This window comes from Cyprinus carpio, chromosome B1, assembly GCF_018340385.1.
Source record: "Cyprinus carpio isolate SPL01 chromosome B1, ASM1834038v1, whole genome shotgun sequence".
NCBI classification, from domain to species: domain Eukaryota; kingdom Metazoa; phylum Chordata; class Actinopteri; order Cypriniformes; family Cyprinidae; genus Cyprinus; species Cyprinus carpio.
Window position 1 is genome coordinate 29,771,347 of NC_056597.1, and position 23,879 is coordinate 29,795,225.

Here is a 23,879-nt window from a genome sequence, read left to right on the forward strand (position 1 = left end):
GAATGCTTAACACCTGTTGCAAGAATGTTCATGTAATCTGATATGGCCTTTGTAACATATTTGCCATTATTGTGTTTACAAAAATCTGTAATCGATGCATGGTTTAAGAGTGAAAATTTCAAGTGAGAAAGTATACCGCGCTAACAAAAGGGGCATGATGAAACTGCATCGAATACTGAGAGCAGTGGTTAGACAACACCTAAAATCTCCTGCAAACCACATGGTACAGCCCCATTCCTGTCACCCCTCCCCCATACTTATATATCATGTGGTGCCTCGTGATTGACTTCTCCTTTATTAAAATGCCATATATGTAAACATGTTACAAGATTGGTAGTATTGCCTAAAAATCATTAGGATTTCAAATTATCAACAGCACAGAAATTGGTTCAAAATGCTTTTTGTTGGTCTCATTAACACTCCCCTATGCACAACTGCATAATGGTATAGTCCATCCTTTCCTTTTGTTTTTCCACATGTCTTTTTCCTTATGAGGAGTGCTGTTTACTATTCATGTATTTAACAACCAATGAGCTTTTTGCTAATTAATAGTATTAGTACCTGAAGGTTTTAGGTGGGAACCTTTCTCTGTTTACAGTGGGGTTTTATCTGTGTCCGATCTTATCTGTGCGTATTTTGTTCTGACTATTTGTTTATGGTTGCTGACCTAATTAAGCCCTGGTTAATATATTTAATCATACTTAATGTGCTTTTACAGTGCTTGGCTGCTTTCCAAAGCTCATCTGCGCATTTGCATGCATGTGACCATAGCTGTTTAGCGCCATGCTATGCTAGTTATGCTACAGGAACTATGCAGCAGTGTCATATGTACATTTTTCCTGTTATCTATATTGCAAGTGTTCGGTGGAACAAATGCTTTGTTTCTTGCCATCTGTTTATCCAACCGGGATATGTGCTAACAAACAATTTAAGACCCAATTTCTAATGTTTAATGGTACCTTACAGACTTATTAGCTTTTTCTGGAAACCAGTAGCGTACAATAATAGTGTTACCGATCTCATTAAAGTTTTCAACGTATTCAGACTGAGGCTTCCAAGACACTTGGAATGGTGTGAAGGAATTATGTTTGTTCATCTGAGCCTCTGCTTGCACATTTGTTAACCTGTGTGCATTTGATGTAGTTTATGTGAACTCACTACACACACACACACACAACACACACACACACAAATGTGCTGAACTGACAGCATGAATTCAATACTGGTCTCATAGGGTAAGTGACAAATCGGTTAACTGCGCAATGTGTCATTTTTGCGCAAGCAGTAGCACCAAATGGAGAGGCTTCTTTTTCCTCTCGCATTATGTCCTCTGAGAACAAAGATATCAGATTCCTGTTTCTTTGCCTACCTTTTGACTTCATGCTATATCCTATCTTAAATATAAAGAAACTAATCTACAAAAATTGGGTTAAAATTGGGTCAGCTCTTCATTTCTTATTCTCATTTATTCATTCACTCTTCAAACTCAGAACTGTACATTATAAGAACAGAAACACTTTCCCCATCAGTAGAACTTTTCACTTCACATGTTATCAACAATATTACGCAGACACAGATATTACAGTACATAAAATCTCTTTATTCATAATCGTTGCTTGGCTATTAGTTGTCCCGCTCTGCTGGAACTACAGGAGAAGGTAAGGGAGTAGATACTGTTATTACCCTTTCTAATCAATGAAAACTGCAGACTGCTATTTAATGCTGTTTCCTGCGCCTGGCTTCCTCTGACAATACAAGTTAGATTGTCTCCCCCTCCTCAGTCCTTATAATGGTATGATCTAAACTCTCCCAGTAATTTCCGTTGTCTGCTCTGCTGAATTACTTTAGCAAGAGGGTGGAGCTTCACTGCAGTGTGACTGTGCTCTAGAACTAGTCTAATTTCAGCTAGTTTAATATGTTTGTGTAGTTCAACTACATTATTTTCGCACAGTTTTTCAAAGCATGACCAAATTAAAGTTTATGCTAAGAGAAAGAAAAACATTTTCAATTAGGCTAATTCAAAGAAGAAGAAAAAACAATATTGTTATGTGTAATTGTACACACAGTTCTGCTTTTCATGTTGGAGTATATTAGTGTATTTTGTTGATTTAACTATTAATAGTAATACCCCTTCAAAATTAATGGTACAATCCTGTCCAAGCCCCTCCCCCACCCATCCCCCAGCCTGCTCTCAGTTTAGACTTTTGATTTAAGGCTAGAGAAGGCATGCAGGTTTTGCCTCCAAGCAGAAGGTGGCCTGCATTTGATGATAGCAGTGTAAGCTCAAAGTTCTCTGTCTTTCTGTCCTTTTGTAAAAATTTGTGTCTGTGTTATGATTAGAATCTTTGAGTTAATGTATGGTTTGTTTCTTTAGATTGTACTAATCATAATGTTCTGTGAGTGGCTTGTTTGCGATTTTGTTAGCAATAGCGGGAAAATGCTAGCATTTGGAAAAGAACATGAATTCACCTAGGTGTAAGATTGGTTGGATTTTAACTAGTTTAATTGGGCAGATATATTGTAGGGACTTGGGAGTGCTCAGTCCCTGATCATGGAGAACTTGCTTCAAGAATCATTTAGGTAATTCATTTCCTCTATTGAGCACTCATATTTTTGTAAGGGGTCATTTTACTGTAAACAGTGAAATTACAGAACTCGGAAGTTCCTTGTCGTCCAAATACCATTTAGGTATTTCACACTGCAGTAATGACTCATTTTGAAAAAGGCCACAATGTGATGTCAGGATACTGGATTCATTTGAATGTCTCCACCCCTGCAACATGCATAATTGTCTTGGTGAACTTATAAAGAGAGAGCGGCTGAGGTACTCCATCACTGGAAAGGTTACTACTGTTACTGTTTAGTGACAAATTAAGATGTTGGGAAAGGTCCCCAAAACAGTTTGTTCATGGTTGTAGAAAATCATCATCTTTACATGCCCTTCCAAAGGTTTCAACATAGGTGTAATAGGGTGGCTGAAATTTTATTGGTAACATTGTGCCTGATTGTGTGAATGTAGGATCATTTGTTTGTTTGGCACATTTTTACCAGTGATTCACAGGTTCAACTGTGATGCAGGTAAGTAAACCTATTGATTCTAATGTTGTCATTAGTGTTTGTTTTGATCAGCAAAGTGCACATGCAACACTAACCATGCGTTATTTGTAATACTCATGTGCTTATATAAATGGATAAACTGGTATCTGGAGACAGATTTATTAACCTTTCGTGTTTGTAATTAGTGTTAAGCCAGGTACACAACTTTGCTATCTTAGGATTTTGTGAATCCTAAAAGATTCATCTGATCCCATGTCAAAATCAGCAGTCTTTGATCGCTAGTTTGACATGTTCCCAATTTGTGTGACAACAACAAAACTCCTCTTGCTCCACACACATTGTTCCCCCCCATTTTTTCTTTTCTAGAAAAGCCATAATCAAAATTAACGATAGAGGTTGTTTTTGCTTGCTAGCCACCATTTCAGTTCCTCATGTGAATGTGCCTAACCTTTACCAAACCTGTCATTGATTGATGCCGTAAAACTTCTTCTTGTGTATGTCCTGTTTTTTGAGTCCTGAATGTCATACAGTCTGACATTAATGACCGCTAATATCCCACAGTGTGACATGGCTTAAAGCTGGAATCGCGTTCATATGCAGTCTATTTTGTAAAGGACTACTATAAACAAGGTCATTGTGCACCCTTTCCCCAGCTTTGGTCTGGATTTTTTTCACTGTTGTGCCCGACTTTTTAGAATGTATTATTAAATTTGGTTTTTCAACAATTATGCATAATATCTTTTGTAGGCTCTTGCCAATTAAGTTCCATATCAGGTTTGATTCAGTGCTCAGGTAAAGTTTACAGACATTACTTAATCTTTTGGGTTTCCAGAAAATAACATCATCATTTTAATAATATGATACTGCTTGACTTGAATGAATCTTTAAAAGATTCAGTGCTCAGGTAAAGTTTACAGACATTACTTAGCTGGTCACTCATCAAAAGCACAAGGTGTCGATTAGAGAAATGACTTCCTGTGTGGGTTTGAAGAAAAAGGACCTTTAGGCCAAAATATGTACTGTACAACGTATATTCAGAAGTGAAATGCTTGGTCAAATGCATTACAAGTGCATGAAATTCTTGTTATTGTTGTTGTTGTGATCGTTATCAGAGCTCAGTAATAAAGGCAGCGAGAGTCGGTTGTTTGTCTTCAAATGACTGTGCCATTAACTGGATCTATTTTCAGAGTTAGGGTGCTTTCACACCTGTACATCGATTGCTTTTTGTTCCAAAACAGGGATTAAAATTATTACAGTGTTGCTTTTTATTCTTGGCGCGGTTCGCTTTCACACGGCAAAGTTTCTAAAAAACAGACCAAATTTGTTATTACAGGTCATGCGCAAGTAAACTCTTCTCTCATTGGTCAAAGTTCCACAGTTTATTTTTTTGGGATTCCACTTAGCTGTCCACGGCTGTCATTCCTTCAGGATATAGAACAACAAACAGCTTCTTCGCAGGCTTGTTGTTGTTTTAGCTGGTCATTATATTAATTCATCATTTTGCGCAGGAGTCCAGGGATTCATCGAGAAACAATTTTTAAAATGCACCTACTAGGTACGAAGAGCAATAATACGGAATTATAAACGAAAACGTGCGCTTTGATTTTGAATGGCGAAGATGTGCTCACCCCACAGATATTAACAGGTTCATTTTGAAGTATTAGCAAAACAATAAAGTTAATGCTTTTCATGGAACTTACGTAATTACCTATTATACATTGTGAAATAGCCTGGTTTGTTGGTCCGTTGGATCGGATTGCTTTCTCACTACAACTGAACTGCTCCAGAGTACATTTTCAACTGAGCCGAGACCACCTTGTTTGGGCAATCTCGAACGATTGGTTTTTGGCACGGATCAGAGTGCGATAGCCGTTGTTCACATATGCCCAAACAAACCGAGCTAAGGGGGGAAAGGTTTCCCGAAACAATGGGCCAGGTGTGAAGCACCCTTAGTTAGCTATTAACAGGTCAGCTTTAACTCACTTGCTCAGCAACAAGGTTCTCTTCACACTTACCATGACAGTAATTATCCTCATAGAGAAAAATGGCTGAGCAGATGTTTTACACCAGGGCTGAAACAATTAACATTTGACAACACATTATTTAAAAAAAAAATTTCATTGTCGAAAAATTGTTGATTTCAGGTGACCTAATGTAAAGGCCTGCAATAACATGGTTTTGACCAGTGTGGCGCTACAAGCGCAGTGATTCCAGCTACTCTTCATAGAATACAGGCTTCTATGAGAAACACAAACAAAACTGAAACCAGTAGAATGTGGTTAACTACGAACAAAAAATGCTGTCTAGCTTAAAGGCCCCGATAAACCCATTGATAAGCCAACATCAATTTACGTGATTACTGCCGCCACCAAATCCTGCTTTCACACACCACAAATAGTAATTCATACACGTTTAAGTTTGACAGTAGCTCTATACCTATGCAAATATGCTTTAGAATGTGTATATTTTAACCACGAATTGCAAATTGCTGAATAATATATCAGCCTACCGATTAATTAGTGTAATAATCGATGATTAGTAGAGGTCGCCCGATTGAACGGCTGGCCGATTTAATCTGCACTTTTTTAGGGTCAGTTTTTAAAAATTAATCTATATCGGCTGGTTGTGCTCTCAAACTATTAGGGGCTCCGATTATAGGCAGGCACATCTGCGGAGCTAAGTGTTGTAGAGAATCTCTTTCCTCCTGGCTGCCCTGAGATGGAAGCAACTCACACTCCTTCAGCAGCGCCGTGTACACCACACACAGCTGTCCGCGAACGATTGCCCAGCCAAAAAATTATGGTCCACACAATTCTGCTTTCCTATCTATCAGCCATGCGCTGCCCTGATTTTCCTAATCTCGTGCCCTTGCCTGAACCACAATTCTCCCTACTAGAGTCGCGGCCTATATATATTTAGCTGATTACTCGGCTATAATCTAGCCGTTAGATTTCATGCGACCTACACACTACCTAATTGTTATTGGTTGGTGTTCTAGTTTTACACTAATGTCTGCCTTCAATGAGCCCATACCCCCCTGTCCGGCGAACACGCTCGTGTAAATTGCAATGCGTAAATTGCCGCCAACAGCATTTTTGCTCACACAAACAACTCAACGAAATTGCCGTTTGCATCTTAATTCCAGTCTTTTTTATGTCCTTATTTTGCCTGTCTTTTTGGTCCTTCTTCTTGGGTGAGCTACTCCACGGTAAATTGCTGTCAGAAAATTGAGGCTTTCGTAATAACAAAGGGGAAAGCGAGAGGCAGTAGTTTGAATCTTGTGCAGCTTTTTCCATTCTTAATTAGTGAGCAGTCAGTAGAGTAGTTCCTTTAGAGGAATCGAAGCAGAAGCAGAAAAAACTTCATCAGCGTTAGGCTCGGTTGTGGGATGAACAACATTCAAGGCTTTGAAAAAACTGTCTTGAAGTGGGTTAACCTTGATGGTGGAAACAGTTATGATGTTTTGTTTTTTTTTTTTCCTTTTTTAAAAGCCCAACTATATGACCTGACCGGAGGATACATACAACACTGTTGTAGGGTACTGCATCTATGCTCGTGACCTCCTAAATTCCCAGTCGCCGAATCCTTCCGTGCTATAGCAAGAAACGGCCGGTGGATCTGTGTATGTTGTTGCTCTTTCTTCACGCTTAAAATTCACAGAAACACTGCAGTCCGGATAGCGTTTGGCCTTGCTAGAAGGCTGAGCTGGTGGCCCATTTTGTGTTATTGCCCGTGCAAAGTCTGAAATGACAGAATGGGGGAGGGTGCCTCTTACAGAGGACTTTGCTGAAAAGTCTGGCTCTGAGTGGTAGCTTGCAGTGTGCATGCTTCAATGCCGTTGTGCCGTGCTTGGATCTCGTCATTCTATAGGAATTGTAAGGCTCTAGAAGCCTAATGGAATATGTTCCCTTTCATGCACCTGCGTTTTACAATTTTGTGGGTTTTCACAGTAATAATGTGTTATTTTACTCAGAAAATGAGAAGAATTGATCATTGTAAAACATTTGTCACATTTTATAATTACGATTTTAATATGGTAGATAAGATTTTTTTTTTTTGTGTATTTTACCAGAAACCTTCAAATTCTGTTTCCGATCCCACAAGGGCTCAGTGACAGCCAGTAAATGAACTAGTCTAAACTGGTTTCAGCCAGTTTCTTCCAGTCATATCTGTGATGTAGAACTGGCTTGAGCATACAGTAGCGTTGGAAAAATGATAGCTGTTTTTTTCTTGTTCATTCGTTGTTCTAGAACAGTTCTAAGTTTTAATACATCTTAGATTTCATTTTGTCCATGGTTTAGCTCCACATGATTCTGCTCCCCTTAAACCTAGAAAAATGGTTTATTCCACTTCCAGACATGTTATGTTTCTTTCTAGTTGCCTTCGGTCTCAGTCAGGACTGGGGTGGGGATTTGGTTGTTAGCAGCAGATTTATATTTGTAGCTCATGTCTCTAGGCAATTTTTATTATATGCCATTTTTAAGAAATCTGTATTGAATTCTAAGCTTTTTAAGACTCAAAAATGGAACAAAATGGCATTTTCTTTGTAAAGGTCTTAGGAAAAATCAAAGCAATCGGATATTTAAATCAAAGCAGCTGATGGCCTATCATTCATTACATGTAATCATTTAATATTCATTTAAAACAGGTACTATTTATTGATCGAGCATTTTATTGATTTATAGATCATAACTGCAATATAATAAGTCCATGTTTTATTTTATTTTCAAGTGACAAAGGCACTCGTAACAACTCACTTAAAGAAATAGCTGCTGTTAGTTAACCTCAAAAATATAGAAATGATAAAATACACACCTTTTTAAATATTTATTTAATCAGCAATGTCTTGGCCATCGCAGTTACTACATGTAAAATTGAGGAGCTGCCTATGCATATATTTTCTTTGGGGTTCCACGGCTGACCCTATCATTCAATTTAGACTGCAAGCTCATAGCTAGGTAAAAAAAAAAAATTATCCTTTGTAGCACTGTAAGCAATTCAGCAGAGGTGCGCTGTGTTTCTGGATAGCAGTGCAGAAAACACTGTGGCCACCTGTGCAGGGTAAAAGCATGCATGTGAGCATTCATTCAGAAAGGTAGCCAAAATTAAATCAAACCTCTGGAGGCATTGCATGCTTCATGTTGCATGGAGAATAGCTGTTGCGCTAATGTATTAAGCATTTGGGAAGAGCTCCTCGATTTTTGACTTTCTTTTTTGCATTTTTGCTGAGGTAAGTACTATGTGTTTATCTCACAGTAGTTAACAGTCTGAGTTAAGAGAAAATAGTGGCATGTTTATATTCACAGTAAGATTTTTAAATAACTGTAGCCTTTCTACATTTCTGTGCAATTCGCACCCCCGCCCGTGGAGGTAGCTTACTGGCGGAGATTTACCCCAACTAATACTTGACAAGTACTTATTTCTGTCATCTGTACTTAATTTCTTGGAAACAAAACAGTTTTAAGAGAGGCAAGTTCTGGTCAGTCCCTGGTTTGCAGTATACAGTAGGGGTCCTCGAGGGATATTGTTTACATTGGTGTAGAGGAAGGCAACTTGTTTTAAAGACGCCTCTGCAAACATCGGTAGAGTCCAAGCTATGCTACCCCTCCCCCTCTCCATGAACATCTTTGTGTGCTCATTAAGGGATAGACATGGCTTGAGTTTCTAATCACGACTAAGATCATGAACTACGCTTGAGAAACCTCGCTGCCTTACTGATTCAATTTCCACAATTAATTGTATTTTTAGATTAAGCTTTGTGTGTCCTATATGTGCCCATATATTGTTAAAAGGCGAGGGGCACTAATTTAGAGAAGATGCTGATCACCTCAGTGCTAAATTGGGGGATATGTCAGACACTCTGAGTAAGTGGACCCCAAGATTGGAAATGACAAGTAGTTGTCACCTGTTTGGAAAAACAAATTAGCAGATGGTCTCCCCTCTCAGTCCTTATAATGGTATGATCCAAACTCTCTCAGTAATTTCCGTTGTCTGCTCTGCTGAGTAGCAAGAAGAGGGTGGAGCTACACTGCGTGTGACTGCTCTAGAAACTAATTTCAGCTAGTTTGATATTTTGAGACCTGATTTATATTGGAACAGTTCTCAGTTTCCAATTCTGTTTCACAGCAGGTTCACCATGTAAAGTAAATTTAGTAAGGAAAAGTAGTAGAACTGAATAAATTAATGAATTAAAAGTTTTTATTTTCTTTGAACTGTGTTTTTTTTTTAATCTCTTTGCAGTTATGTTTATGCACATAGTACTACTCGTTTTTCAGTGCAAAGTATGCTAGTGTATTTATTGATAGAAATTAGTAGATTTAAATAGTAGCAGCACCCCTGTAAAATCCATTTGGTACAGCCCTAAAAAAATAGCCCTGCCCCTCCCCCACATCTGCCTCAGTTTTACTGCTAGGCTCTCGATCGCACGGAGGGCTAGTCACGCTTGCAGATTTCTCCTCCAAGCAGAAGGTGGCCTGCATTTGAGGATAGCAGTGTAAGCTCCTAGCTCTCTGTCTTCCTGTCCATGCTTCTCTTCTCATTAGTTTCTTTCTGCTAAAGTATTTCTATAACAATACAAAATATATTAAATTAACTAAATGTAATATTAACGCAGTGAGTGGGGTGCTTGCGATTTACTTGGCATTAGCGTGAAAGTGTTGGCCATATTTAGCTATGTTATGACTTTGCTAGCCCTTACTGAAAAGTAGTAGGATTGGTTTTTAATCAATTGATTTTTTAAAAGATGTTTTCAGGTGGTACTTAATCTTACTGCTGGAGAGTTTTTCAATTTCAGTTTCATTTCGGTCCAAACCCCCCCCTTAGCACACCTGCTGGTAATTTACAATAATCCTGAGGATCTTGATTAAATTCCGCTTGTGTGCTTGTTTAGAGGCCGAAATAAACTCTAGTCTACACAAAGGATTGAGTGGAAATTGAGGACCCCAGTGTTACAGCTTTTCTGTACTGAAAGCAGTAAAGCGGCGCCCCTCTTTAAAATGATATAATTATATATATTATTGCTAACTATGGATCAATTAGCTGTAAACTCAAAACTAGTTTTTAGTAAAGTAACAATAAAAGAAATACTTGCAATGATAACCACGGATATAAAATTTGATCTGGGTTATTTTTAAATAGTGAAAAAAATGACACATTGTTAGTGTTTCAGCTGTATACATATAGTGAGGAAATAAAAGAGAAGAGACTAGAAAATTGAACCCAGCAAGGTTCAGACATTATTTAAATAAAAAAACAAAACACATAATAAATAAAAAAACCACATTATGGAAGGACCAGGACATGGGAACAAGTGGAATAGCTCGTATCTCAGCATACAAAAGAAAATTTGGTGTGTTTTCGATAACTGAAGGCATCATGTGCTTCAAACGTAGACTGCTTTGTTGGTTATAATGAGGGTGATTAAGTTTTGATGCGATGTGCCACTTCAAAGTGGTGTATTCAACGTGTTAGTTAGGACATGGCTTTTTCAGATATAACAGTATTTTTGATGCCGCGTGACCAACAGATTAACAGTTAATGTCCAGAGACATTGCTGCTACTCCAAACTGTCACTCGTTGATCACAGGTGTTGAAGGTGAGGAACGCCTGCATGGATGAAGAGACAACCCTTTAAAAGTGCAGAAGGATGAAAGGCACAGCAAAGTCAGAAGACTTACTTATGATCTGAAGAATTCCCAGGAGCAGCCCACACCTGACGCTTCAATGGAAACCCATCTTTGTTATTCAGAAGAGAAAAGACCCACCTCTATAATGTCACGGGTCCATTTGGTGGGATGACGAGGCTTGAATGACTGAACACAGTGTTCTCTCTGTAGAACCTCGATTATCCAGTGTGACTGAAAATTTTCAATTCAATTTTAAAAGCTAGGAATTCAGCTCCTGTGTGGACAAACTGCTGGACATATCTTGACAAGGGGAACCAGAAAACTCGATATGAAGAAACATGCTACATGCAAGCTAAACTCTATATCAAGCAGCCCTGAACCTGAGCCGCTTTATCTTGATTTTGACATTTCTTCCTGTGCATTGTCAAACTTCAGTTGTTTAGATTGACAGCAGCTGAGCTGGTGGCCATGTTGTGTTATTGCAGTGCAAGAGCTGCGAGTGTAAAATGGCAGAGTGGGGGAAGGGCTCTTAAAGAGACCTCGCTGTAAGTCTGGCTCTGAGTTGTAGCTGCAGTGTGCATGCTTTACTGTTGTTGTGCCGTGTTTGGTTCCAGTCATTCTAGAAAGATTTTTAAGCTTTAATCCATTAAATGTTTTCATGGATTTCATGCACTTGTGTGATTAAAAGTAGTGATACGTTACACAAACAAGGAGATTCTAGATGAGTTTAGTATCAAATTAAATGTTAGCTTGATCCTGTAGTTAGTTTGCATATGTTACCAGAAAACGCAGTTTTAGACCGACACCCAGAGAGAGATCCATGAAATACAAAACCCACAGCTAAGCCAGTCTGAACCGGTTTCAGGCTAGTTTTCGGCAGGTCGCATCTGTGATTAGCTGGCTGTGCATACAGTAGCCATTACAAGAGGAAACCAGTTTTTTTCTAAAGGAAGTTATTGAATTTAGTTTTAAAAATAAAAAGGTTATGTTTGTACCCATTTTTACAAGCAACAATCTCTAATACTACTTAGAAATTTTATTTTTGCCATAGATTTAGCTCCTCTTAAGGTTTTGTGCTGCCCTGTAATTAAAAAATGGTATATTCCACTGGGTATCGGTGTCTTCCTGTCCTCAGTCAGGATTGGGGGAGGATTTTGGCAAAATCTTGTTTTTGCATGTTGACAGCAAATTATTTTTGCAGCGGTGCTCAGCTGTCATTATAAATACAGTTTTAGGAATCTGTTTTAAATGCATTTAGAAGACCCTACTCAGTGGCCTGTTCCCCTTTCTGTCAAACCATATTTTATTGGACTCTCCCCGCTTTTAAATGTATGTAAAAAACTCTCTTATGAAGTGAACTCACTTAAAAGAGTTAATTTTGCCAGAAAAAGTTTTAGAATTCATGATATTAATGTTAAAAAATCTTGTGTAATATACTTGTTTGTTTGTTTGTTTGCTGGTTTTTATTGTATTTGTTATACTTTATTTTATGTTTTTTATTGTTTTCGCCGTGAAAATAGGCTAAGATGCCCTGACATGGCATTAAATAAAAATATACTACTAGTACTAAAATGGATTTACGAATTTACATTGTAATTTTTTTTTTTTTATTAAATGCAAATGCTTAAGGAACCAAAAAAAAAAAAAAAAACATTAAAATATTGAGTTTTTTTTTATGTTGCTTATTTCTGTAGTGTATTATGTATGTTTTTAATGTTATGCCCGATTGTCAAATAATAATAATAATTAAAATAAACTATTTGGATTGCTAACAATATAACTGAACGGAATGGCTGCTTTTAAAGTAGAGTGATAGCCTGCACATTGCCATAGTTTTTTTTTAATTTTATTTTTTACTTTTATTTAATCAGTTATGTTTTTGTGTAGCTAAGATCAAGCAGTGTTCAGATTTATTCATGGTTTACTGTGTCAACAGTACAATGAGCCCATCACACTGGTTTCTTAGGACAAATATAATCCCAACAGCAATTAATGATGAATGTCCTTTAAAAATAAAATTTCACTGGCCCACTTTTTCAAAGGCAAAGATTTTGATTTTGATTGAGGTTAATGTTTTGACTTTAAAAAATGTAAAACGTGATCACCAGGCTAATGTACAATACTATGAGTGAGTGAATGAGCTGACACCTGCTCCAGTAACCTTTACTAGTACTGAGATGCCGCCTTTGTATGTCATTTGAAGTCTAAGTCGATTCCATTTTCTGTTAATTCTGACATGAACAAAACTAAAATGACACTTAAACTCAAATTCAAATTCAAAGAGTGAGACATTAGACTGATTCAACCTCAACAAAAATGTTTGATTCACTACAAAGAACCAGCACATACATAGTCATTTGTCATTTTGTTCACAAATGACACTGCAAAGTTTCCCTTGCAGTCAGCTGGGAACCCATGCAGTGGAAAGATATTTATTTAGTCTCTTTATAGTATTTGTGTTTCACAGTTCTTGGTCTTCTCTCATCACATTCAGTTCAGAATCGTAAGCTCAAAAACTCAGCTTAACTTTATTTTTCCCTGCCGTAGTGCTGTAGATTCAGCAGCAGCGTGTCGCTGCCTCTGATTAGCGGTGCAGAAAAATCTGTGGCTACTTATGCATGGTAAAATAAGCATGTGGGGCTTCATCCAGTGGAATTAAAAAACACCAAGCCTTTGGTTACACTGTCCTAAACTTGTATGAAGAACAAAATGCAGAAATTAATAACCATTTAGGCAGAAATTTACTGAGATTAGTTGGTTTTCAGGTGTGTGTCTGATTGGGGTTGGGGCTAAACTCTGCAGAACACTGACACCTCCAGGACCGAGTTTGGGGCACCCCTGCTATAAAATGTTGCTTGACCAATCCGAATAGCAGTTCTGACCGCAAAAGCTGTTGAGATGAAGGTTTGCATACACTCAGATATTACAGATGCCCTCCAGATATAATCTATAATCTGTGAATGCAGTGAGACACTATAATTTAAATTGCGGCGACTGTATGTCAATTAAGGCAGTTTTTAATAAGTTCTTCCTTGTATGCAAAGGATCATGAATGTGCACACACCCCTCTGATTAGAAATAGTACATTAATTGCCTATTACTTTCTACAGTTCTGACTGCATGCAGTGCAGCAGTGGGGGAGGGTAGAGTGTTATCTCACTTCCATGAAATTTATCCCCACTAAAATTTGACCTTTTTTTTTGGTTCTATACATCTTTATTTTTGTCCTCTTTTTTGACAATGTGCAATTTAAATAGAAAGCCTGCAGTGGTTTTTGTTGAGTGTGTCTTGGCTTGTTCAAAGAACATGGCAAGGTCTTGCAGACTGATCTGGTCACTGAGGACACAAGCTTTGTTTCATGTTGTTTCTGAAAGATATAATCGCTAGGGTTTAGTAAAGATAATAATATTTGTTGTTTTTTCTATTGTAGAAGATAAAGTATTTTTCATAAAAAGACAAGCACAAACATGGTCCAACCCAATGCTCCCCCTCCCCCCTCCATGTACTCTTTGTGTGCTCCTTGAGGTAAGGTGCCTGAGTCATGACTAATCATGGGCTAAACTCGAGAAACCGCTGCATTACAGACTCCTATCCCAAATTATTAGATTTTTTTTTTTTCATTTTTAAAATAAAAAAAAAAAATACAGTGTTAATATTTTCGCTCCGAGTTGGGTCTGATTGGAACACCTCACTGCTGTTTTGGCAGACACAAAAAACCCTCTGATTATTTGGACCTCAGAAGTAAATGACCTGTAGTTAGTTTCTGTAGTTTGGAAACTAGGACAGTTGCAACGTCCAAGTTAGCAGTGTCTCCCCCTCTCCTTCCAGTCCTTACAGTGGTATGGTCCGTGCTCTCCAGTAATTTTCCATGTGTCCTGCTCTGCCATGTTACTTTGCAGCAAGAAGGTGGAGCTTGGTTGCAGTGTGACTTTGCTCTAGGACTAATTTCAGCTAGCTTTGATGTTTCAGCTAATGAATGTTTAAACAGTTTTCAGTTTCAGCTGTTTCAAAACCAGTCAAAACATTTGTCCAAGCTAATTTAGAAAGAAAAATCTAATAGTAAAACCCTGAATTAAAAAAAAAAAAATAAATAAAAGTTGGGAATAGTAAGGAGAAATCTGATTCAGACCTTAGTGTATATACATAGTACAGCTCATTTGGTCAGTGTCCAAACACTGTATAGTAGTGTTTAATATTTATTAACATAAAATAAATGTAGCACCCCTGTAAAATCCATGGTACAGCCCTAGCCCTGCCCCTCCCCCACATCTGCTCAGTTTTACTGCTAGGCTCTTGATGGCACGGAGGCTAGTCCGCTTGCAGATTTCTCCTCCAAGCAGAAGGTGGCCTGCATTTGAGGATAGCAGTGTAAGCTCCTAGCTCTCTGTCTTCCTGTCCTTTAGTTTCTTTTGAAATCTAGAATCTTTGTGTGAATGTGTGAATGTGTGAATGTGTAACCACAAATGTGTGGTTGTGTTTTTACTAGATTGCTCTAAATGTATGATTTATCGCAGTGAGAAGTGTGTGTGTGCGATTTTTTTGTTTTCATCAGCGGAAAAGTGCTAGCATTTTTTTTTTTTTTTTGTGTGTGTGAGTCTAACATTATTTCTTTGAGTGTCTAACATTATTTCTTAAGTGTATGTTGGTTGTTTAACCAGTTTTATTTGGAAAGATTAATGTGGTTCAGGGGTACTCAGTCCTGAGGTTTGTACTTTTAGGTCCATCCCTCTTTTAATTCACCCCTGGTAATTTACAGGTGATCCTGATGAGCATGATTAGCTGGTTCAGGTCCTTTTTTGGAACCAATCAGAAATCTTCAAAAGCAAAATCTGCACAAAGGGTAAATCTTCAGTAGGATTGAGCACCCTTGTGGTAGAGCTAACATACTTAGGCCTTTTCTGTTAACAGTATCAGTGTTTTTATAATCTAACACTTCTGAAGTATAACTTTTTAGATATAATAGATTAGCCTAACCATGCATAATTAATGTCTAGAGATGTTGCTGCTGTCCTGTAATTGACTCGTCAAGCACAAGATGTTGAAGTGAAGTGATGTGTGGCCAAGAATGGTGACCCATACTTGGAATTTGTGCTCTGGATTTAACCCATCCAAGTGCAAGTAGTGAACTCACACACACACACACACACACACACACACACACACACACACACACACACACACACACACACACACACACACACCTGGAGCAGTGGGCAGCCAGTGTTGTGGCACCCAGGGAACAGTTGGGGTTTCAGTGCTTTGCTCAAGTGTCTCACCTCAGTTGTGGTATTGAAGATGGAGAGACTCGAACCCGTGACCTTCGGGTTACAAGTCTGACTCTCTATCCATTAGACCACGACTTCCCCTAAGATGAAGAACACCTTACCTGCATGGACTGAAGAGAGTACCTATAAAAAGTGAAGAACTCCGGTGCACCAGAATGAAGCAAAAGAAGAAACCTTTACACTTCCCAGAAGACAGAAACATCAAGGCCACCTCTGTTATCACATTAGGTTTGTTTTTGTGGGATCCAAAGCCTTGGTTGATGGAAGACACCCTGGTGGAATTTCACAGCCTTCAATGAGGATGGATTGAAAGCCGGCTTTTCTGCGAAAAAAAAAGAAAATAAAATAATAATAATTCAGCTGCTGGAAGGACACCAGAGAGAGTCACACGGATGTTCAGTGCAAGCAGGCTAAATGGGACAACTTGTAAAATCAAGCCACCTCATTTAAATTTTATCGCCTGTTCTGGTTTACGTCACATGGATAGTGCATCTTCAGTTTTGTAGCTTGTCAGCAGCCGAGCTGGTGGCCATTTTGTGTTACTGCAGAGCTGCGAGTGTAAAATGGCAGAGTGAAGGAGGGGCTCTTGAAGCAATCTCGCTGTAAATCTAGCTGCAGTGTGTGCACGCTTTCCTGCTGTTGTGCCACGTTTGGTTCCTCTTATTCTAGAGGAGTTTAAGCTCCATTGCCTGAAATATTTTCTATTTCACGCACATGAACGACAGTTTTTGTAGGGTATTCAAAGTGTTATTGAGCAAAGTTTAAATAGGAAACAGAAAAACCAGGTCATTTATAAAAGTAAAATTGACCGCTTAATTTGCTGATTAGAGTTTAATTGCTTTACCCAGAAACCTCCATGTGTTTTTAGACACATGAGAGGAGGGATCTATGAGGTGTAAAACCTGTCTCAACTGGTTTCAGCCTGTTGCTGCCGGTCGTGTCTGTTATTAGCTGGCTGTGCATAAAGTAGTAGCTAGAGGAAGCTGTTTTTATACAAACACTTGTTGTGACAGAGTTTTAAGATGGATTCAGGTGTTATTATTTTCACCAGTGGCACTGTAAATATTAGATATTCCATTGGGGGACGTCTGCACTTCATTCTCATAGGAACCGGCAAACCTACTTAGGAATTCGCTATTAAGGCATGATGTGGTTTTAAGTGATTTTGTTCAGAATAAATTCCGCTTTTTCACTAATGAAGGGAGTTTATTTGGTGCTAATATAGTATAATAAAAAACAAAGGATGAACATTAGGTGTGTAACTAATGCTTTATGAAATGTAGTTTGGTCTCATTAAAACAGATGTTTCAGAAAGCTGTATGATACAATTTTAACAACAGATGTTCGGTACTTGTGAACAAAATTTTTTTAACTGGAATAAAAAAATAAAGTTAGCTCATGCTAGTACATTTAATTATAATAAAACACAAAAGCCAGTATAGTTAATATGTACTCAACTGTATTAGCAGTACTGTAACAAGAAATACTAAATACCAGAGAAGTTATAGCAGGTTGAAATATGTAGTATTGAAGTAGCTACAGCTTGTGCAAAACCATAGAGAGCCATGAAAACAAAAGAGAGAATAAATCTCGTTTTAAAAAAAACCTGATAGCATACAGTTTCTTTTGTTTTCATCATAGCTGCAGTTGCAGTATTACGCTCATTTTTATTTATTTTTTTTATTCCCATATGACAGTATTTCATAAAAGGCGCCACACTTCCTCCATATGAAAATGTAGAGCTTCAAATTTTCAGATAAAAATCTTGGTGTTCAGCTGCATTCAAGGCCTTCATCAGACATTAGGAACATCGGTATAATATTGTATGATTTGTTTAATTTATTTAAATTATTTTAAGCTGTCATGGACTTCCTTGTACTCATGCCTGTTGTCTTTTACCGTTATGACTGCACATTCTTCAGCAGTGGGGGAGAGCGGGTGTTCTCACTGCATGTGTTACCCCCAGTAAAATTTAAGAACAACTTTCCCTTTCCCATTATACACTTTGTGTGTGTATGATTTATCTCCATAGTTTTATGGAATGTGTTTTTAGTGGTCTTCCAAAGTTTAAAAACAAAAGGACACTGTTTTCTGCTGTAGAGCAACTCTTTTTCTTCCATTCACACTTGGGGTGTTCCTTGAGGTGAGATGACTAGACATGCTTGCGTTCACTCACGATCATAGGATGAACCTGAGAAGTATTAGGTTCATTGTGTGTGAATCTATTCACTTTTATTGATTGTGGATGGGGTAAGTATGTTGGCACAAAGGGGACATTGACAGGCTCTGTGCAGGAGACACGTATCCGATGTGCACAAGTAGATTTCAATGCCAAACGATCTTTCTGTCCACTCTGAAAGTAAAAATGTTGCGATGCAACAAAATCCAATCTAATCAGATTAGTATGTGCTTTTCTCGGTTTCTCGGACATATTTACACAATATTCCAAAAAGTCATGATTCTTAAGAACACAAAATCTTGTGTTTTCAAGACTTTCGTGCTGCTTTTCCAGACAGCATAATTTTTCTTAATATCCTTGTGGATCTTGAGGGATTTGTCATATCAGATGTTTCTGAAAATAGGCAGAGCTACCCGAAGATACACATAAAAATGGAAAAAACCAAGAGACTGGCGAAAATGCAGTGTCACTTGTCATGGCTGGGACAGAAGCGCAGATTAATGTAGAAGAGTGCTTTGGTCGTGTCGCGTCTGGATGAGAAACTGTCAGACCCTCAGTATGTGGAAACTCGTCAGTATTTACTGTCTGTTAGGAACTCAGTTGCAACCTTAATGTCTTAACGGTTTTACGAGATCTGTAAAATCTGTTGTGGTAATATTTTTCTTTTTTAATTTAGGACTTTAGTCATTTGAACTAGAATTGATTTGTTTAGATAAGGAAGGTTCTCTGCTTTGTTCTCATGGACTGAATGTAGGCTTTTTTTAATGCCCTTCTTGTCACTTATTTATAGGCACAGTAGAGAGATGACAGGAAAGGATGGGGAAAACAGGAGATCGAACAATGTCATGAGCTGGATTAGAATGTGCATCGCCCGCATGAACGCTAGAGTTAAATGTGTTTGAGAACAGCTACGTCTAGTAAAATGTAGTTGGGAGACATTTAGTCTGGTTTTCGGGATAGTTTTTCAAAATGACCCTTTAATAGGAAAACAATGAATAGAACATTAGGGATTTGTTCCCATTTAATCAACTTGCCCTTGGGAATAACTCACAAGAAAATCCAAAATTTAAGTAGAATAAGTTATGCGCTTTCATGTGATTTTATTAGATTTGATTTCACATGGTTCACATTTCTAAACAACGGTGTGAAATGTTCATGAGCTGAGACTGATTCAATGTGACTCGCCTCTTAGGAATAGTCAGAAGTGATCAGATATGCTGCACATGCTTAATAGTCTGTCACTGTACATTGAAATTGTGATCATAGCTCATTTTGTTGTCAAGTTGTTTACATTTGCATGTTGACCTTTCACCTCATTATAATCCTGTTCTGTGCAGTAGCAAAGATGTTTGTGCAGTATAGAGATTCATGCTCATTGAAAAATAGGCACTGCATATATAGACAAATTGTCACTTATTTTAAAATGCAGAGCAGATTCAGTTTTGCTCTGCGCCATCTTGTGTTGACACTTAGCAGTGCACGTGACACACCCCTCTTCTGTTATAATGGTATGATCCACATCGCAGTAATTTTCCACCCTGTTTTCTTTGTGCCTGCAGCAGTGGGGGAGGGGAGTTTTTGCTTTTCAGCACATGGCAGTTTTTCTTTCTTGCTGCTGAGGTTTTTGTTCTTTATTCTTTATATTCCTCTGATTTCTAAGGTTTTTTTTTTTTTGGTTGAATGTCATATTTTGGAGCACTTTCTTCAGGCGCAGGTTTTAGAACACTGCTGGTGGATCAGTGAGTGTATAAGAGGTGATGAGGTGATCATCTCAGTCTCATCATGAGTCAGAAAGTGACCCTTTGTTTCATATGACGCTGTACTGTTGGTTGTAACGCTACAGTTGTGTGTAGCTACACTGTTTTTTTTATTCTGGTTACAGCCAACACCTTACAAAGAATGTGCTCCGCCTCTCCACACGAGATCCCTTCCCCCTCCCGTTCTCTCTGTCTCTCTCTGTTCCTCTTTTCTGTGTTGTGTGCGCTTTGAGCTAGTTGGGAACTAGGCATGCTCCTGTTTTAGCGCTCGCAACTAATCAAGGCCTACTCCTGAAGACTACACCTCAAGGTTGTTTTCGAGTCCTTTCAGTTCTTGAAGACATTTTTTTTTTTTTAATTCACCCTTATGTTTAGTAGTGTTTACTCAAGATTAATGGACTTTTTGGTGGATGTTTTTTTTTTTAATACTAATTCTTCATGTTTTCGTGTTTTCATGGTCGCTGGTATTTTTGCGAATTTTTTTTAGTTGCGTTTGTTTTGCCTGTTAGTGAGAATTTTGCAATTCTGACATTATTGGGATCGTTTATTTTACGTTCGACTACGAATTTCCATCCACTGCGCGAAATCCGTAAATGAGCGTGATTCTTTGCGATCTTTTCATATTTAATTTTTTTTTTTTTTTTTTTTTTTTGCTAGGAACTTTTGTGATTTACTTATTTTAGATTAAAAGGTTGCTTATTTGAAACACTTTTGTTCACTTATCAAAATAATTTCAGGTATCAGGCAGGTATCGACCTTGTCGAGCTTGTTTTCAAGATGCAGTATTGTATTTCAAGTATTGTTTTCTTTATTAGCTAGCAATCTGCAAGAGGTTTTGTTTCTGAAACCAGGTTCGGTTGAAAGCGAGTACAGATTCTATGGATTCAGGTCTGAGCTTCAGGAGGAGGAGTGTTGTAGACCTGAGCCTGGCTTAACACCGCAGCTCTGGTGACCAATTTGCAATGAGCGGCAACCTCAGCGTCTTTGTTTACAGACGGGGTGGGGGAGGGCCACAGTGAGCCTGTGCGCGGTGATCAACATTAGAAGAGCAAGCTTTCCAGAAGCTATCAGCCATTGTATGAAATGAATGTCCTTTTTATGGACATGAAACTGAGGAGATGGAGGAATACAGAGATGCATTTTATTACTGTTTAGTTTTTGTCACACATATGTCTGCTCTTTTCGGGTTAATGACATGTTGGAATATGAAAACTTGGCGCTGCCTTTTGTGACTTGTAGTCTAGTCACCTGTTTTGCTCTTCACTCAGCAGTTTGTGGTGTTTAGGATAGCAAATTAGTGAAAAGCTGTAAAATCTTCAGTTGTATTTACGTAAAAGTCTTTCTTCGTGGTTGTCATGGATACCAGACCTCAAAGGAATGGCTGTTGCCAGGAAGTTAAAGGTATTGCAAATGGTCCAGGAGGACGAGATTTTGGTGTATATATAGAAGCCACGTCATTCACACCTGCCAGGATGATTGTTGATGTAGCAGTGCAGCAGCAATGCGGCGTCCTGTGGATTTATGCTTGCAGCTCTATATTTTTATAGGATGTGTAGTAAAACTAAGAAGATGAGATGAGATTAACTTTGATGTGCAGCATTAGAATGAAATCAAGACAGATTAATTGTTTGGATCCAGGAAGGTGCTTTAATGCTAATAGCAAGTTAAATTCAATACTAGCAACTCTTATTCTGAGAAATATAGCAAACTGCTTATTGTAAATATTTAGTTGAGCTTTACTGTACTTCGATTTATCTGTTTTTTCTTGGCTGAGAGGTGTCATTTTCCGAATAGTTTTAGCATTTGATGCTAGATTACCACTAGTTTCGGACTTGACTCTAAAAATCTATAAAAAAAAAAAAAAAAAAATATATATATATATATATATATATATATATATATATATATATATATATATATATATATATATATATAAAATATATTTTTATAATTAAGAAATAACTATGCCAGGTGGCTATTCTTTGTGTACTGTTTTAGCTTTGAGAGTCTCTTAATGTGCACAGAAAGAGTCACACAGAAAAATCACAAATCGCAATGTACTTCTGTACCACATATTGTGTGCACTGATTCGTTTTCTGAATTTAATAATATAATCTACTTGTATTTACAGGATGGCACCAGCTTAGAGGTTTCTTTAGCTGTTTGCTCAAGTTCTTTGTTTCTCTCTATAGATGATGTAAAAGATTCAGCATGCATTGTAAGCCATGCACAGAACTAAGGAATTATGTCGACTACATTACTAGATAAATCAAGAATATGCCGGTGCTCATGTGTTACGATAAAACTACTGGGTTATGATAACATTTTGAGTACAACTTATTTAAAACATGAGGGATCTGTACTAAAAAGGCACTGAAGGATGTTTGGATCTGGTTTCGAATTGAAGAACTAATAATTAAATGCATGCAGAGATGAGTGCAAATGAATTTCTAACTACATTTCAAACCTAATATTTCAATTTTCATTTTATTTTTTAGGATCCTCAAGCGACTGGCTGCCAAATCCATGAACAGGAAAATACGAGACCTCACAGAAGCCTGGTAAGACAAACTAATGTCTTATTGTGATTAACACTGAGACAGAAGTACTAGTCTAGTTTAAGTACGATAGTAGCTTTGAAAACCTGCATTATATAATGAACTCCTCTTGTCGCTAGCAGATTCTGTAGAGTGCTGCTCTTACTGGCTTAGAATTGCACCAATCAGCTTGAGGGGGAGGTCACAAAGTCTGCTTTCCCTCTCTGTATTCTGAAATCACATGCACTGCTGACTGTTACAGCCCTTCCAACTCGCTAGTTGTGTCAATTGAACTGAGGAAGGTTATTGGTTTTCGTTAGGTTCAGCTACTTTCACACCAGATGTAAGGTGGTTTGTGGACTTGTCAATCAAAGAGGTGCTTCAGCTCAGACTTACAGTGTGGGTATCTAAACGGATCAGTTTAGTACTTTTACTCTGGCAATTCTTTTTGGTAGTAGTTAAGCCAAAATCTTAGTCCAGGGTTTTAGTTATGGTTTTGTTCCAGTTAAAGAAAGGTACTGTGATCAAGGCCAAGAGAACGTTCTAGAACAGCAGGAAGTGGCGTTTAGATGAGTGACAGTGACACCTTGTGGTCACACTTTAGTAAAGGCACTTGTACTTGGTCAGATTAATCAGATGTGTTGAGTACTGGATGGAGTTATCTAACTAGCTGTTTAGGATATAAAACATTTATCCTCCCACTGTTTTTCCGCAGGTGAAAATGGAAGTAGCTGTACCAGAGGAACCTCAGAAGAAAATCTTTCGTGCACGCAAAACGATGAAGATGAGCGATCGGCAGCAACTGGAAGCTCTGCACAACACCTTGGCAGCCGCCACCTCCGGCTCCGCCTCTTGCTCATCTTCATCCTCACCACCTCAGACACCACTGGTCAACGGCGCCCACACCGAAAAAGAGAAAGTCAAGGAGAAAGACCCGAATCGTAAAGAGGCCGACTTGATGTCACCTGCTCCTGATTCAGCTCACTGTCCCACTTCTCTGTCTTTCACCCTCTCTCGATCCCCTTCTCCACCCAACACACAAGCTACCTCACCTTCTATAGATATTGACGACCCCCTTGTGGCCGCAGAAGAGAAAAAGGAGACAAGCAATAAAAGTTCCTCCTCTTCTCTTTCTGCTTCCCCCTCTGGGTTGCACTGTGATCCAGAGGTTAAAGAAGGATTTCTGTGCTTGAGCGAAGAGGATGAAATCCAAGCAGACAAAGATGAAAAGAAAGACAGTAGTGGGGAAAAGATGAATGTAGACGATGAGAAAGAGGACCAAAAAGATGAAAAAGGCACTTCTGAGAATGCAGGAGGTGAGAATTTCTAGAAACTCAACCTGCCTGCAAACTACTGGTCAGTCTGTAAGTTCAGGGAGGTCAAGATATTAAATTTCTCCCTTTCATTCCTGTACAATGTATTGGCGGAGACTGTAAAAA

At 38.2% G+C, this 23,879-nt stretch overlaps 1 protein-coding gene across 7 annotated transcripts in view; it reads left to right on the forward strand.

Annotated features, from left to right (window-relative positions):
* LOC109080134 (activating transcription factor 7-interacting protein 1-like) overlaps window positions 1-23,879 on the forward strand; it is a 34,818-nt gene that overhangs the window by 5,154 nt on the left and 5,785 nt on the right. Inside the window, exons 1-3 of one of the 7 annotated variants that reach the window (XM_042717177.1) lie at window positions 2,189-2,277; window positions 22,402-22,464; window positions 23,156-23,756. In XM_042717177.1, coding sequence (XP_042573111.1) covers window positions 2,227-2,277; window positions 22,402-22,464; window positions 23,156-23,756 — 715 coding nt within the window. In that variant the 5' untranslated portion in view covers window positions 2,189-2,226. Of the gene's footprint in view, window positions 1-2,188; window positions 2,278-9,489; window positions 9,551-14,960; window positions 15,051-19,870; window positions 20,214-20,701; window positions 21,038-22,401; window positions 22,465-22,691; window positions 22,840-23,155; window positions 23,757-23,879 lie in introns of those variants that run through there. The other 6 variants (XM_042717181.1, XM_042717176.1, XM_042717180.1 and 3 more) reach the window with 6 other exon arrangements.